Here is an 18145-nt window from a genome sequence, read left to right as displayed (position 1 = left end):
CATATTTTGCACAAAGAAAATGGCAATTATAAAACTGTGCAAAGTTATATGTGTGTAAAAAGCAGGTACACAGCGCCTACATTACGTGATATAGGCATAGGTGTTCCTGTGAGCGTAGTTCAGGCAGTTCCAATATAAGCACATACTTTTATATAATGTGTGTGTACATGCAGATGTAAATTTATGCACTGCTGGGGATAGTTCTGGAAGCCTATGTTGTCTTCAAAGAGACACGCTGGACATTTTTACAGATAGCCTGTTATAAAATGACCTCCTTACACAGAGATAATCTTGATTTTTAGAAATTCTGCACATCATGAAACTGACTTAGCACACTCCTCCACCCAGACTACAAAACACCATCACCTAAATCAGAGTCTACAGCAGACACAATGTAATCATGCAGTGAATTGCATTTTCTAGGCCTAAATTATTATATGAATTATCGCTACTGGAATCTTGACTTGGGGATTGTGTTGTATGGTTTAGCTAGATAAAAGCACAATGCTGATTTCCTGGTAAGACAGAGGGTACTTGTTCTTTTTCTATTTGAGCCTCTGTATTCATTACTTTGCCACTGTGTAATCTTAATTTTAGTTCCCTTTCTCCTGCTACTTACTGTCCATCAGTCTCCAGTTCAACAGAGGGTCATACACAAAGGCCTCCAGAACAGCCATCACACTGTCTCTGTGTTCTCGGAGCACTTCCATGACGGTGTGACATGTAATCCTGTAGTTACCATCTAGGCCAGTTACCTTCAAAAACCAAGAAGAACCTGATCATTATAGGTACTCCTGGTTCCATGGGAACTCAGGTTTAAAAACACCATGATGTAAGAATCCTCTGGAGTTGGGTGCCACTTAGAGTATCCATACACATACCAAAGGCTCGGAAAAAATTATAGGCCAAGGAATATAGTTGATGGGACTAGGATCACTGTTAGGCTCCGAGATAGTATGTACTCAGGAATACATATGTAACATAAAAAATACATGGGAGGGCAGCAGGGGAAGTAGTAGTATTTTCTTACAAAACTCCCAAAGGAAATTCATTCTCTCCTACCTTCACATCCAAGCAGATTTGCATAATTTGTGCCCTGCAGCACATGATGAGAAGGGGGGGGGGGGTGCAGGAGAGATCTTTATTGTGTGCTACTGGATAATTTACAATTACCTCCATAGCATTTGTCAGCATTCTTGTCAGTCGAAATGGAATTTTCTCAGGGAATTTCTCTCTTGTCATGGCAACCTATAATGTAGCCAGAAAACCCATAACTATGAGGTATAGAAAACAAAAGTTTTGTATATACATATGTGTATCATTAATTTCTTTGTGTTTCCTATCTTCATACTTTCAAGCCAGTATAATTATACTCAAAGCCAAACAAAACTTGGTAACACCAAATAAAATGGCCAATTCCTATGTAACAGAGTACCTCAAAGCAGTCACCAAAGTCAATATGAAGAATCTTCCCACTTAGTCTGTCCAGCATCAGATTGGATGGGTGTCTTTATGGGGAAGAGATGTCACAAAGGCAGTTTATCAGTAAAGAACATATCTCCTCACTATTACGTCAAATAATCTAGCAATGCTTTATTTCATACAGAATCATCACCTGATTGTTTCTGCAAACCTAGGCCAAAGTTATATTTTGTCAGCCCCTCTGTATAAAATTCTTCAGAAAAATCATAATTTTTTTTTGTATTCCTACCTTCAATATTGAATTATTGTCCTAGTCCAATAGTGTTTTATCTTAATATTTATCTTATAACTTATGAAACCTGTATTTGTTACTCAAATTTATTACATTTTGAAATCAATTTCTAGAGCTAAGCAATGTTATTCACAGAGATTCCTCACTTCTTTATCATTCATTTTCTAGGCATATTCCTGTAAGTTTGGGGCAAGGCAAGAGTAATGCTGTTTCCCATTTATTCTCTCTTGTAAAGCCTAACACCACTTTAGATTCAGGCTGAGAACCAGGGAAGCCAGGGCTCAAACCCCACTGATGCTCTTTTTTTACTTTGGGCAAGTCACTTTACTCGCCATTTCCTAAAGTACAAACTTAGATTATCTGAATGTAACTTACCTTGATCTAAAAAGGTATATGCTTAAATAAATCAATAATTAAGTAAAAATCTGGTCTTGCCTTAGAGTCCTCCAGACCGGTCTAGAACCAATGGGTTATGCTCATCAACCAAACAGATGGTGACAGAGAACAATGATTTGTGAACTCTGCCCTATCAAGGGCACTGTGCAGCAGCCACTTTTATTTGTAACGAAGTGAAGACAAGAAATAAACTTCCTCCTTTGTTCCAACTGGTTGATGAACCAGGATGATTTGGTCCCTGGACATTGTCTCTAAGCCACTTTCCCCCCCGACAATACACTCCCTAGCTGCTCAGACTGGAATCTGCTGTCAGCACTACCCATATTGGGGCTTCTACATCTGTGCCCTTTGCAAGATTTTGGGTATCCAACCACCATTTCAAGCTGGCCCAAGCCAGCAGCATTCACAGAAGATGGCTCTTGTAACTCTGACAATAAACTGACCAATGGTCCAGAAATCATCTCTGCAATGGTTCCATTTGAACCCAAGTCCACGGTTCTACTTTGATAGCTCCTAGAACGTACATGTAAACCAAAGGAGCTTTCTTTGCCAGAAGAGACCAACCAGATCAGAGCCAGGAGTTTTACTCTTCTCTGTTCTGGGTGGAAAACTTTCTTTGTACTGAACTGCACTCCTGAATACTGGAGTCACTGTGAAGGTTACAAACTGCTTTTTTTTTTTATGCTGATTAAATGCTGATTAACCCCAGCAACTTCAACAACTGAGTCACATGGTTTTGCCTAGCCAGTAACAGCACGTCTCATAGAATTTGATCCTTCAAGTGGCCGAGCATAAGGAAATTCTGGGCCTATCTTCTGGCAACTTCTGAATCTTAGACTACCAAAGACAAGAGAACATAGGATCTTTAACATCTCCAAGTCCTCCCAAAAACGCAACTTTCCTTTAAATGGAGGGTCTGCTGAGTTGAATTTTGGAGGCCATATCTATCGACCAATTCTGGAGCCACAACAGCCACTTAGTTGTAACCATGACCACCATGCCTCCGGCTGAGGTCCTAATCAGATCATACAAGGCATTCTCCATGTAACTCAAGTTTGCCTCCAGGGGATTCACCCTTCACAGATATTGAGTCATCTCCTTTAACTCAACTGGAGTCTCTTGCACTCAGCACAGACAGGTTCTGGATACATAAGCACTGCATACAGCTGCTTGGAGTCCCAACACTACAACTTCAAAAGACTGCTTTAATAAGGCTTCCCGCTTACGATTCTGGATATTTTTCTAAGCTCTATCACCTTCCACACGAGTGGTCATCTTCTTAATGACCACATTTACCAAGGAATCCAAATTCACCTTCAGATACTTCAGCTTTTCCTTTTACACTGGTCCAAAGAGTAGAATCTACTTATAACTTTACCAACCTGGAGACTGGCCTAAAAAGCATCCCACTCCACCATGATCATAGCTTGGATCGCTTGGGTATATCCTCTCTTGTGGACCTGCTTCTTGCACCAGAAAGTCAGAGATGCTGAGTGCTTCCAACACCAGACTTCTAATAGCTAACAGCTCTTCCCTCCAAACAAGCCCAACACCCAGAGAATCATCCTTTTCTGCTACCAGTAGCTCTCTCTCTTCCAATAATGGAAGCCCTCTCCTATTCAAAGCCCCAACCAGAAAGCACAGTCCCCTCCGAGTTTCAGGTTTGTTTTTTTTTGGTCTGTGCTAGCCTATTCACACCTCCAGTCTGCAGATCCCATGCCGGTATGGAGGAAGAACCCTGAGCTTGCCTCAGCAAATATGCCCTGTGGAGAAGGATAAATTTTGAGAAGAAAGAAATCCCTTGGCCTGAAAATCCAGAAAAACTTCCTGACAAACTCACCAAGGCCAAGGGATTTTTCTGCTGAACCTTCCGAGCCAAGGATAAAGGGAGAGAAACGATCTAAGCACTAGGGGATGGAAGATCTATGATGGATGCCACTCCAGTGCTTTCTGCCTCCTGCACATGACTCTGTGAGGAGGTCCCTACACTCTTCACTGTCAGTGCTGGCTGCATCATTAAACTCTTGGGGTGTTCTTCAGATCCACCTGGCCCATTGTAGCAGGAGTCAGGTTAATCAGATCTACCCTCTTGGCTGCTACGGCGGGAACAGCATTTGGCGTACTCTTGTTCGGCTTTTGAGTAAACTGCCACAAGTCACCCCTTACCAGTGCCACTTCTGGTGCACAACTAAGCAGTGCTTGATTGACTGCAGTGTTCTTTGCCTTGCATGACCCCAGTAGAAGCTGCCTCCTGGTGCCATGACCGTGGGACGGGTCACTGCTGCTTCCCTTAGCTGTTGCCTTTCTTCTGGTGCTTGACCCTGCCAAGAGAGCTGCTTTACTTCAGAGTTATTTTTTTTATATACCTGAAATCTCTTCTTAATCTCTTTTGGAAAAGGCAAAGGTAATGATGGGGAGAAAGGAGAAGGGAGGGACTTAGACCCCTTCAGGTAAACTCCAAGTGTGTTGTCTGCTACAGCAGGACCCTGGATTCCTTCCCCAGAAATCCTAGTTCAACTGGTGAACCAGCTCTCCAGGCGGGCCCAGGATCAGCACCAATCAAACCTGATCAAAGCCACCTGCATAGAATGTCCATTACCATCTGGTGAGCAGCTGATGCATGGTGCCCTGAATAGGGTAAGACTATGACGTTGTCACTCTCATGCTCCATCTGCTGGCTGACGGACATAACCCATTAGTTCTGGACTGGCTTGATGGGACATGGAACACACCTGTAATATAGTATTTGGCTATAGGTATGAAAAGATATATCTGAAGGTAAATGTGAGGGATAAGGGAATGGTTTCTGACTCTTGAGAAAATTTATTGGTTATCTTTATAAGTTCATTTTCCTTACCTGTCTCCTAGGCCCAAGATGTACCCAACCATGGACATCACAGCTAAAGAGCGAGTATAATTTGTTCTTCTGTCAAACCAAACCTAGACGCAGAATACAGATGACATTAGTCAAAATCCTAAGCTATTCTCTTCATTCTCCTTTCAGCTGATTTAAATGAATGGTTTTCCCAGTGCAGAATCCAAACAACCTTAGAAACTGCTGGATTGGAAATTTTAATCACTACAAATTTAAATATGACAAGGATAACCGATATAAAAGTGTCCTGAAGCAATAATTCTTAATTTAAGCCACCGCATACCTTGTAATGTACCAAGCTGCAAGATGACAATTTCAATGGCACACAATTTCTCATCAATTAAATGTAAAACTCCATTGAGCACACTAATATCTGTTTGCAAGCACTGATGGTAAAGCTAGACATACCTCAGAGCTAGGGCTCTTCAACCACAGCAGTTTGGCCAGATCATCACCAGCTGTGTTATTAACGGCATGCTCAAAGACCTCCACTTTCTGCATTAAAGTGAGGTGGTCATAATCAGGAGCCATCTGCAAAAATACAAAGAAAGGCTGTTTAGATTTAACAAATTTCAGTGTAACAATCTCACTAAAGCCACAAAAGGTGTTGCCTGCAAAAATCTACTAACCAATATAAAAGTGCCTTGCCTATTTAATTTAATATGAAGGAAACATTTGGTCTTTATCTGCTAATTTTCCTTCCTTTAGTTCAACCAGACCAGTCCGGAATGAAGGAGGGTTTTGCCTCTCAGCTAACAGACATACAAAGACTTCAGCTGTGAGCCCTGTTCTATAAAAGGCACCATGTAGCTACTAGCTGTTCAGTATACATTAGCAAAGTAAATGCGGGCAAAATCCCCTTCATAAATAATCCTCAAGGGAGGAATGAATTCAGAGTCCTTAACCTTAAAGAAACACACATTTGAGAGAACATGCCCCACCACATCATGAACTTGACGTCAATACACTCTGTTGAATAAAGCCAGCCAGCAGCTCAGGCAGCAAGGCCTGGATGCGCTCAGAGGGCCGACACCGGGAAAGGCTGGGGCATCAGAGAGACAGGCTGCAGAACTGCTGGGGTCGAGATGGGAGGCTGGTCCTGGATGCATAGAGACCTCCACACTGGCACCTCTTATGTGGAGGGGGAGTGGTCCTCCTGGCACCAATGCTTCTTGGGTTCCAATCCTCAGTGCCCCGCGGAGCTCCTGGCACCATGCGGAGAGGGATCAAGGCCAATGCTTCCTGGCCTTCACCCAAAGCCGGTCATCGAGGCTCCTTGTTGCCTATGAGGACAATGTTGAATCCTCCCGTTGCCTCGGGGTTGGATACGGTCGGTCCCGAGGGCCCTGCACAGCAGTTGGTTTCGAGGCAGCTGGAGACCCACCTGATGCACAACTGCTCTCAGTGTCGACAGGTCTAGCACCCATACAGACCAATGCTCCCGATGCAACACCCAATGCCAAGCATTCAGGCCAGATCCCAAACTTTTTTCTTTCGTTGAGCCTCTCTGGTCACAGTTGGAAGGGCTATGATGAGGCCCCAAACACTGAAGACACCAAGAATGGGTGTCTGTACCAGAGATGGTCCCTACTGCACTGGGAACAGTGCTTAAAGCCACTGGGAACTTTCGTGGACATGGAAAGAAAAACTTCCGTGGCTAAATCAAATGACTCAATGGTGTCAAAAAAGGGGCAAAGCACCCAAGAAAAAGAAAGTGAGAACCTGACCCAATTCAAGGCCTAAACGTGGCCTAGTGACACAGAAAGAGAGAGGAAACTTGTGGGAAATAGACAACAAAAATATAAGGGAAGGAAAAGGACAAAACCTGAACATGGGAAAGCAGAAAAACACAGTGGAAACACTAAGAATACACTCAAGCTCTTTCTCAAACCGGGCTGTGAGGAGCAGAGGAAAAATGATGTCCACTCTCCACCACAGTAAGAAAAGAATTGGTAGTCCTGTGCTCTTGCTGTGGGCGGGAAGGCACTCACGCATGCGCAGTGGAAAAGCTCTTTCATCTTGATATAAGCTCCGAACTGGGCAACGCGGATCACGTTATCCACTTGTGAGAACTATAGGCCTGCTTGTCCTTGGAGAACTTATACAATACTCTGAGTTACATACTCTATCTGCAACAATTAGGCATGACACATACCAGCTCTATGGCTAGCATAAGTACACATGCCTAACTTTGAACTGCTTATATATTTGGTTAGGCTAGTATTCTATAAAGGGAAGTAGATGCCTACATCAGGTGACCTGCTATAGAATTGCCCTTTAAACATATAAAGGGCATTGCTATCAACATGGTCTACCATTAAGATATGTTATTTTACAGTCCACCCAAGCTATTAGTAACTAGGTCTCATTGCATAAAATGGGACCTGTGCTATAATAGGATGAGCTAGGGGTAAAATAACTTCTTAACGGTAGTCCACGTTGATAACTACACCCCTAAGTCCTTTATCCATAACTTTCATTGGCACTATCTGTATATTGCTGCTGAAAATCAATCTAGTTGCAACGGCACTCCATAGACAGTGCTGGAGCAGAACGAGGGCGTTCTGCCCAACTATATATACTGCAGCAATATTCAGACTGCTATATGTACAGCTAAGTGGTTTAATTTAGGACATTCTTTATAAATATTGCTGCTATCGGTCAGTGGTCTATATGTATATTCAGCTCCAACATGGCCAGCATTTCAAAAAGCCTGCTAACCACAAGAACTGAAAATAGACTGCCCTTTTTTTTTTTTTTTTTGCATTTTTGGAATTTACATGAACCTTAAAGAACAAACAGGTCTCTTCTGATGTGTAAGAAGAGTTTGTTTTGTAAGAAGAAAATTGTCACATGATCCCTGCATGTAATTTGACTAGTTCTGTTCAATATTTCTCCACACATGATGGAGCTTCCCCACCAGCCCATGAAAAGCAACTGCAGAGTGTCTGGTAAGCAACTCTGCGGAAAAGCACAGCACACTGAAGAACTCTTCCCTGAAAACACACCCAAGTCTGCTCTGTGGAGAAAGCTATTGCACCTTGTTTTAGGTTTTGTTTTTTTTTTTTTACTGAGACATTGGCAATGCCACACCAGAGCAACTCACAAACTGGTAACAGGAGAGGCTGCAGGCAGATCCCTCTCCACCTGACCCTTCCCGTGCCCAAGAGCAGCAAAGGAGGACCAGGGAATGAAGCCAGGTAGCGCAACATAGACCACCACAAGGGGGAAAGGAGAGAGGGACTCGGCCACCAGTGTGGCACCCCGGGGGTTTCAGAGACCTCCACAGGACAGCCCCCTGTCCAGCAAGCAGGAATAGGTCCAAATGGGGAAAAATATAGTAATGGACATGTAAAGCTTTTTTATTTTTGTCTTTTTAAATACTTAATCTGCTTGTGAACCTTCACCACCTCCTGCTGTGGTCTCAACGGTTTGATTGGATTCAAAGAACCTTCTTACTACCCCCTCCCCCCCCCCCCTATTTTTTTAAGGGAACCTACAGGGACTGCACAGACTTACCACCATCTGCTGAGACTGAAAATAGATGGACTTTCAGGGGACTACACATCCCACTTATATGCCTACTGGAAGTTGTGTATTCTCAGTCTCCATCTGCTGGTAGGAGTGCATAACCCATCTGTGGCAGTCTAGAGGGACGCTATGGAAATTATTAACTTCATAAACAGATTTAAGCTGAGCCAGTCTTTTCTTTGTGAAGACAAATATGTTTTCCTCTTACTCTCAGCATAATCCGATGCTCAATATTGAGAAGAATCTTCTTCTTCTCCCGATAGTCTCTGATCAAAGCATGCAGTGTGTCACAATGTGGGACCCAACCAATCAAACCAGAATTTGTGGAGAGTGGTATGACAGCATATCTCTGGATACTAAATGAGAAAAAAAAATTGTTAATCCATAAATCCATATTATGGTCCTGAACAAAGCAAATTAGATAAAATTAAAGTTGAAATATAAACTGAAAACAAAGACCTACCATGAGCGTAACCACTGTGCTTGTACCAGCTGGAGAGAAAATGATGCAGATAAAATCTACCTGGCCCATCCAGTTTGCCCGACCATATTGACTAACCCTTCCTTTCTTGAATTCAGATGCAGTCCTCATCTCCACCATCTCAACTGAGAGGCTGGTAGAAGTGCATGACCTATTTGTCTGTGCCAGTCTGGAGGGACACTACAGAAGAGGGGGTTCTCACTGGTCAATAGACTAAGTGAGCCAGACACACCCAGCTGCCATTCCCTCATCAGTTGAAACTGTTAAAAGCTCTAAACTGACTGAGGGGGCTAGTGCAGAAGCACAAAAATGGAAGTCTCACACATGCTCAGAAAAAACTTCTAGTATAATTTATCTTGCTGTCTATGGAGAACCTCTGTTACACGTAAGTAACCAAGCTTACATAGTCTTATATCTGCTTTCTCTCTCCCTGCAGCTGGAGACTTCTCAACAAATGTAGTGAGTTTATTTTCCTTTTCTCCTATATTATTTATTTTAAATAATGTTTGTTCCTTGAAAATATTGTTGGTATTTTTGTTTAAAAGTCTGAAACTCCTAATAGATATAAAATTTTAAAAAATACACTGAAAACAACTGGTCAATATTCAAAGCAATTTAAACGGGCAAGAGAGTCTCCTGCCCATTTAAATTGTTTGTGCCTGCCTAGCCGCCAATATTCAGTGGTACCAGCCATGTCCCAAGTGAGCAGGTCATGGACCTTACAGAGGGCAGAATCGAGGAGTTGCCTGGAGTTATGTAAGCACCGGCATTATTCAGTGCCAGCATCCGCACAATTAACTGAGCATTTAGGACTGCTTTGCTTGGTTAGCTATGTGGATGCCGGTACTAATATCGGCTGGCAGTCATGGCCACCTTCCTCCCACTCCCCCAGAGCACATACTATCCCCCCCTCCTGAGCCTCAGAAGGACCCCTCAGGCTTACTTAACAGTCCTGGTAGTCTACTAGTATTTGGATCAAACCTCACTCACTCCTGCCCCTCACAGTTCCTAATCAAAAATGGCCACTGCAACCTCTAGCAGTACTGCTAGAGGAGTGGCCTAGTGGTTAGGGTGGTGGACTTTGGTCCTGGGGAACTGAGGAACTGAGTTTGATTCCCACTTCAGGCACAGGCAGCTCCTTGTGACTCTGGGCAAGTCACTTAACCCTCCATTGCCCCAGGTACAAATAAGTACCTGTATACAATATGTAAGCCGCATTGAGCCTGCCATGAGTGGGAAAGCGTGGGGTACAAATGTAACAAAAATAAAATATAAAAATATAAATATAAGTTCCAGTGTCCAGTAGCAGTCTGCTCAGGCTCAGATATTCAATGCCGGTGCCTGCATGTGGCCCAGCACTGAATATCCGGGGCTAATTTAGCCAGCTGATTAGTGACCAGAAAAGCTCTAATTTATCCAACTAATATGCTAGCAATCCAGATACATAGTCAGCTTTTGTTGGTCTTGGAGTCTAGAGCAGAAAAACTGTCTGTAGCACAGATGGGATCTGAAGCCTGTCTTGCTCTCTGTACTGCAGATGGGTCTCTGATCAATATACACTGAAACACCTTTCTACTTGTAAGAGATCAGAGGATGTCACTGCTTCTTCTATAAGGACGTCACACCAGACAAGAAAATTCAGTTACATTTGTCTGGCTACATTCCCAGATACAAGACTAATGAAAAGTTTGATTGATGTGACTATTTTTCATAATTTGCACCATTAATGCATTTTATTTCCAGAGGATGATATTCAGAAGTGCTTATGCAGCCAACAGCAAAGCAAACTGCATACATTTCTTTTAAAAATTTGTATTGGTTATTCATATAACTTAGGCAGTTTTTAAAATGATCGTTATACTTTTTAAAAAGGAGAGTTGTGTTAAGTGGGGCAAGGGAAAGGGCAAAAAAAGAAATTATACATTCAGTGGTAAAATTCAGCAGCTAAACATATCCCCCCCCCCCCCCCCCCCCCCCCGATAGTCAGCACTATTTAACTGGTCAGGAATAGCTCTTGGCTGGTTAAATAGTACTTAACTGGCTATTCACTAATATTCAGCATATTGTTGGCTAGGTTTGGCAGTCACACCAGGCCTATCTTTGTTCAGTTTAAACTTAACCGGCCAGTGCTGAATATTGGCTTCGCCATTTAAATTTAAACTGGCCAAAAATAAACCAGATATTCAATGCCACTCACCGGAAATAGCCTTGCACTGAATATCCAGTCTCAGATCGTGGGAGTTAGCCAGGCTGCCTCCCGCAATCTGAATATCAGTCCCATAATTTATATGTAGGGCTTCTAAAATACATCCAATGCAAAAAAATCAGAATGGGTAGTTTATTGGATAAACACCAATAAAACACCACTTTTCCTAGTATTCTCTCATCCTAACCCTGACTTATCTTGAATCCTCCACCCAGTTTGTGTGTTTTTATTTTGCACAGACTCCTCCTAAGTGAAACACACATACATATTTGATTCCACTGAAAAAAAAATGTATGTAGTAATATGCCTGTGGTTGAAAACACTGAAACATTGAGTTTTTGTTCCCTCAAAAACCTGTAATTACCTGGAAAATAAACAGCCAAGTGTATGATTTATAAATACATAAGAACAGAAGCCCAAGTTATATATTTAAATGCAGATAGGAAAATAGTGGGCATTATATTAGACTAAAAGGGGTCTTCAGGTCAGAAGATTAAAAGTATTGGTTTAAAATCATATGTGCATTTTCAAAGTGGCACTTACATATGTTTTTCTGCTGCTCAACATGTGGCAACTTTAAACATGCATTTTATTTACTTAAAGTTATAAGGCAGCAACGTTGCTAAACACTGATCTCATGGTGCCTATTGCCTTTATAAAAGGGGCTCATACAATGACCTCCAGTAGCACACAAATTCTCACATGCTCCGTATGTGTACATTGTAACTCCGCTCCAGCTCTACCCAAACCATCACTGAGGTAGGAGCCTCCCTTCTCCATTTGGCTCATTTAATTGTACATGTGTATACTCACACACAATTTTATAAGAACCTGTGGGAAAAGTTTTATAAAATTCACAAATACGCATGTACAAAATCTTTGTCTCTCCTCCATCCAGGCTATACTCTGGGAATGCCTACACCTACATATCAACACCTGTGCAATTTTATGAGAAGAACCATTTTCTGCAAGTAAAACATGCTTTACATACAGAAAATGCTTTATAAAATTACTCTTTAATATTAAAGTTATTTTCTTTATAACTTGTGCAAGAAATGGACTCAACTAAAAAAAAAAAAATCCCAGTTCAATTAACTTGTGTTACATAAATATACAATACCTAAGGTTCTTGCGAAGAGATGCTGGGTCATTGGCCAACAGAGTGTTGACCAGTCCAAACAGCTGCATTACCCTTTCATCCTGACGCAGGTCTTCATGGCCTTTCAGCAGGAACATGAACTCATGCCCATTGCTTCCTGTTAACAGAAAATCTTGCAGGCATTAAGGGCCTAATTTTATAACAAGATTACCTATGTGAGGTATCCAAAAAGGCACTATTTTAAGGTTATGTTTTTAAAGGCACCTCGAACCAGCTCCTGAAGTGTGCAAATGCTGGTGCACATATTTACACAAACTCTGAAGGTAGAGTCAATACATACTTTGTGGGGGCAATTTTACAAATGAATTTTCATGCATAAAAGTTTTTATAAAATGACCCAAAGGGTTATGCATGTAGAAGTATGTTTGATGCCAAAACGGCATGTACTTTCACATGACCTGAGTGTAGGTGTGCTCAGGCAGCATCACGATTTATGCATGGAAATAAGTGCCTTGCACTTGCACAAGCATAAACGTTCCCAGCTTCAATCTAGGCACAGTTTCTGCTGTTTTTGCTCTATTTTATAGAAACATTTAGGTGCCCAGGAGGCCTATTTTCAAGACTTACAAAGTTATGTGGAGGGGCATAATCGAAAGTGGGTGCCCATCTCCGTGGGTGGCCATGCGAAGGGGCGGGATCTGGAAGAAATACTGAGTCACTTCACTATGCTGCACCCAACTCAGTATTTCTCCCAGATCAACTTTTTTTTTTTTTTTTTAAGTGTCCCCATATGCAGTGCCATTAACTTACTCAACTCTATAATGTACCTAGCAGGGCTGTAGCCAGCTATGTGCAGGTGGTGCGGATGCCGTAATTGTGCCACATCCATTGCTTAGCTGTGATGCAGTGGGCCGGGTAGGAGTGCTAGGGGGCATGTTGTACAGGGTGCGGTTCCAGCTCGGAACATTCCTGGTACCTCCTCTAGTACAAAATGCTTTTCTATCAGACAGTGTGTCCATTTTTCATCCGGCTGACATTGGCCAGCTTTTCTCATTTGAAACTCCACCTCCATCACCATAAGAGAATTTATTTCTCCATGTAGAGAGGGGACAGTAACCATGATTTCCTCTTCTTGTTTGTCTTTATGTGGTCTCTCTGCCCTTGTTTGAAAGCACTTTAAATCTTTCAGATTTTTTTTATTTAACCATTTACGTCATTTAATCTTAAATATTCTTTTATATATGACCCAAACTAATCCTATGAACCCATTTACCCAATACTTGCACATTGCTACCTACCTATATCTTTTATTATTCTGTTATACTTAACTTATATTTTCTCTATCAAGTTTCACTACCAATACTCTGTAATCCCTATTACTATGTAAGCCGCATTGAACCTGGTTTGAGTGGGAAAGCGCGGGGTACAAATGTAATAATAAATAAATAAATAAATACATATTCTCTTCCACTTCTTGGCAAACAATCTTACCTGTTAAAACTGTCACATTCATTGTCCAACTCATTCCCATAGGGAACAGAGAATAAATCAGTTATTATAAGATGTAGAGGGGTGTGATCAGACCATATCATCAAGTCTATTTTACAAGACTTGCTCTTGAGTCATAAGACTGGTGATACCAGGAATAAATCTATTTTGCAATATGAGATGTGAGATTGGGAGTAACATATATAATCCACAATCACTGGATGTGTACGTCTGTACTTTGCAGCAAAGTCTGCAATTAAAATCCCACTATCCTGTTCACCCTGAAGCTGTCCACCAGTCTTGTCCAAAGACATCACTTAAAGTTTCCTCTCTCACAGTCCAACATTCTTGAAAACTCTCAACACATTTTGGAATACTTCCTTACGAAATTAATTTGCCCTATGTTTGGAGCACATACGTTCACCTGTTTCTACTTCCATCATTAATATTTTTCCTTTGTTATCTTTCCAGCTTTAGCACACTCTCTACCTTGGGAGTTTTCCTTATGAGGATTACTAGGTGCTTTAAGATTACCTACTTGATTGTGCTTAATATGGTGTTTTTGCACTAAAAAAAAAAAAATCAGTAGTTCCCAAAGTACTGAGAACTTTCTTTTCGCAGGTGTTTGCAGATTTTTCACATTTATCAAGGTTAGGTGTATCTTCAAAACAGTTCCCATACAGTCAAGAGTTCTCCATTATTCCTGCAGCGTGCATAATGACTTCCCCTTTGGCTTCTCTCTAATCCTTGCCATTCATAAGTCTCTCCCCTCCCTCCAGACATGCTCAGCCTCTCTCGTCCATTCTTTCACATAATCACCATGTTTGCATTATGGTATGTATTAAAGATAACTAGTAAAAAGGCCCATTTCTGTATGAAATGAAACGGGCGCTAGCAAGATTATCCCTCCCCTCCCTGTCTTCCTCTGTCCCCTCCGAGTCCCACGCCACCCTCTCTCTCCTCCGAGTTCCATGGCCCCCTTTCCTGTCCTCCGATTTACAGGCCGTCCTCCCTCCCCTCTCCCACTCCCCTGCAACTCACCAGTTTGTGCATAAGTTTCCAGGTGTTCTCCACGGCCCTGTGGTCGGCCAACGCCCGCTTGTGGTCGGCCATCGCCTTCAGGGCGTGTTGTGGCTTGTTGTCATTAGTGAAGTGTTTTTGTGTGTGTGATAGATATTGTGGTTTTGTTTTCAAAATGTTGTTTGAGGGGTGGGAAAGGGAGGGGTGGGCGGGGTTGGCTAGTTGGGAGGGTGTAATGGTATGTGTGTGAGAATGTTAGGGGGAGGGGGGTGGGGGAAGGTGAACTGTGAGGGAGTGGCGAGGGGGTTTTGAAGGGGGGGGTCTGCGTTCCTGTGGTGATGGGTTGAAAGTGAGGGACACTTCAGGTTGTGGTTTTGGTGGCTACCAGTTGGTTGGTTTTTTTTGTGTGCTAGAGCATGTGTGTGTGTGAATGTGTGTGTGGGGGGAGGGGGGGCAGATGGCGAACTGTGAGGGAGTGGCTGTGGGCTTGGAGGGGGGTCCAAATGAAACAGCTTTAGATTTGTTACAGATGGACCAATAATAAAGAAGGACAACCTGGATGCAGCAGCTCATACGTGTACTTGCTTTATTTTGGCTGTATAGCAATGACGGCTGCATGGGAGAGTGGAAATAGAGATCAACCAAATTGGCTTCCTTGCTTACAGGGAACTAAATAGGCTCACCTCTTCTTTCTGGTGGGAGGAGCTGTAAACATGCTCTGTTGCTTTTGCTTTCTTTGTGTAGTACTCGGGAGGACTCGGAGGGGGCGGGGTGGGAGGTGCAGCGACGGTGGGGGCTTGGAGGGGGTTCAGGGGCTTTCAGGGAGGTCAGTGTTGCTTGGGGGGGTGGGGTCGGCCCCTCACAGCGCCTCTCACCTCCGTGTGAAGGCGCTGCAGCAGAGGCAACAGCTGATCGTTTCTCTTCGGGCCTCCCTCCTTCCCTCCCTGTCCCGCCCTCGTCTGAGTAAAATCTGCGAGGGCGGGACACAGGGAAGGAAGGAGGGAGGGCTGAAGGGAAACGATCATCTGTTGCCTGCTGCAGCGCCTTCACTCGGAGGTGAGAGGTGCTGTGAGGGGCCAGGCGGCGGGCCGCTGGCAGACGGAGAGGAGCGAGTGAAGGGGGGAGCGACGGTGACCGCGAGGTGGACGAGGCTGTTGGCGCCTCATGCTTGAGACGCGTCATTCGCTCACCCTCGACATCATCACGTTGTGACGCGAGGGCGGGGCAGACAGTCTGTGACGGCGACTGGGGAGGGAGAGAGCAGCGGCTGCAGTGGCGACTGGGAGGGAGCGGGGAGACACGGTGGTGTGCAGCATTCAGTCAGTGTGCAGGTGAGGGAGGGCGGACGGGGAGTGGAGGCAGGCAGGCGCAGCGGGGACTCGGGTAGGAGGGCGAATTTGTGTTCAGGGCAGCAGGCAGTGATGCGCGGGGGGGGGGGGGAGCTTCTGTTGCGCCTGCTGTGTAATGATTGGTTGGTTAAGTCTTGAGTGTCATTGCTCCGCCCTCGACGTCATCACGTTGTGACGCGAGGGCGGGGCAGACAGTCTTGGGGAAATTTTGATCTAGACCACCTCGGAAGTTGCAGATTTTTTTGAGGCTTCATTACAACGTTGGGGTTGCGAATTATGTCCGGAAGGGGCGTGGCTAAGGGCGGGTCTATGAGTGAGAGTGAGTGGTGCGTGCTGACAGCCTAGCCTACCAACAGTACAGGGCTTTAGAGTTTCCCTGCCACACAGTGAGCTTCAGAACGTTGGAGGTGAGAATTATTTATATAGATTATAGTCCCGACAATGTAACCCATGAGAACCCTTCCCATCTGGTCCTATTCATTAACATACTCATACGCTCTCTGTAAAAAGTGAACCTAAACTGTAACCTATCATGCATATAAACTTACAGCAATAATTCAGAATCTTTAGAACTGCATAAGATAAACCTTTCCATGGAAGGGATTCCAGTCTGGAGCAAGTCCAGCCTCATGCTGCCTCAAGTGCTTGAGTTGATTGAGCCATGCTCCTTAGCTTATTGTTTATGGCTATGGTTATATTCATAGCAGGGAATGTCCCTTCCTCAAAGAGGGTATGCATTTAGATCTACCATATTTCCCCCACCCCCATTTTTCTACTGACTCAGAAATACTGTTGCAGACAAAAGAAGCCCATAATCTGTTTTCTTTTGAATAACCCAAAACCTAATGCTGTGTCATAGTCATATAGAAGTGAGATAAAGTGTTCTATTCACTGAGTATCAATTTCTTGGTATCTAGTCAACCCAGGCTCCAAATCAGGTCATGTAGCCTCATCAGCAAGTACCTTGATTATCTTTTCCACTTGATTCCTGTAGTTTTGTTTCTGTTTTGCTAATTTTTTTTTTAACTTCCTCCCGCCTTCCCCGCCACTTTGTTTCTGGAAGGGGGTGGGGGGGGGGGGGGGGAGTTAATCCAGATAATGTGGCACCAGGAATTTCTACGTTTATTTTGGTGACTGAAAAATTACTCGCTCTCCTTTTCACTGTACTTTGAGTTCTGCTGCCAAGGAATCCCAAAGACAAGCAGTGCTCAAGGATTCTATTTCTCCTCTACTTTAGATGGGTTAATAATGAGGACTTGCACTAGATATTTTAGTTAGTGAACTGAGATTGTTGCTTAGGAGGGCAATTTTTAAAGCTATTTACTGTCTGAAACTGACCCTCCTTGGTTTCACATGTGGCCAGGACTTTCAGAGCAGCTAAAAAGTGTGCACTAGGTTTACAAAAAGCAGACTTTCAGTCACACTGATAAAAGGGTATTTCATTGAGTAGTTTAGATCAGAACAGAATAAAACAGACTGCATATTTGGCATTTTCAAAGGTACACATGCTATTTTCTGTCCCTCCCAGTATAAACAGCAGGTGCAAAATATGCAGTTTCAGCTATTATGGTCTGTTCCTCAAACTGGAACAACTTCAGTCTAGGAAACTACCCAGAAACTAGGATTATCCTAGGCAGGAAGTCAAGTGACTTCCTGTTTATGCTGTTTGGTCTATGGAACTTGCGGAGTGTCAGCATTACAGTATAAACCATTAAAGAACAGAAATGTAATTTTTTTCTATATAGCGCAAACATCATCCAAAATATATAAGAAGACACAGCCATCTTACCCATCAATGTCAGTTTCCTGGGTCTTTGTTTTGAAGTGATGACCTGCAAAGAAGGTGCTATGGACTGGATGCGTATGATTGGTTGATTAGGGTCATATGTTCCTGGCACAGCTAATTCTAGATCCCGACACATGAGAAGTTTGGGAGACACATACTGCAACTCTAGGGACGTGAGCTGTAAACAAAAAAACACCAAC

At 43.3% G+C, this 18145-nt stretch overlaps 1 protein-coding gene across 1 annotated transcript in view; it reads right to left on the bottom strand.

Annotated features, from left to right (window-relative positions):
- Positions 1-18145, bottom strand: part of MTOR (mechanistic target of rapamycin kinase) — a 181479-nt gene that overhangs the window by 8745 nt on the left and 154589 nt on the right. The window contains 8 exon segments of the mRNA XM_030185556.1: positions 620-755; positions 1174-1248; positions 1436-1508; positions 4968-5050; positions 5394-5516; positions 8725-8872; positions 12324-12459; positions 17949-18123. Of these exon segments, the coding sequence (XP_030041416.1) occupies positions 620-755; positions 1174-1248; positions 1436-1508; positions 4968-5050; positions 5394-5516; positions 8725-8872; positions 12324-12459; positions 17949-18123 (949 nt within the window).

The sequence above is a fragment of the Microcaecilia unicolor genome, chromosome 13 (genome assembly GCF_901765095.1).
Source record: "Microcaecilia unicolor chromosome 13, aMicUni1.1, whole genome shotgun sequence".
NCBI lineage: Eukaryota > Metazoa > Chordata > Amphibia > Gymnophiona > Siphonopidae > Microcaecilia > Microcaecilia unicolor.
The sequence above is the reverse complement of the archived record's forward strand: the minus strand, read 5'-3'. Positions and strand labels throughout refer to the sequence as shown.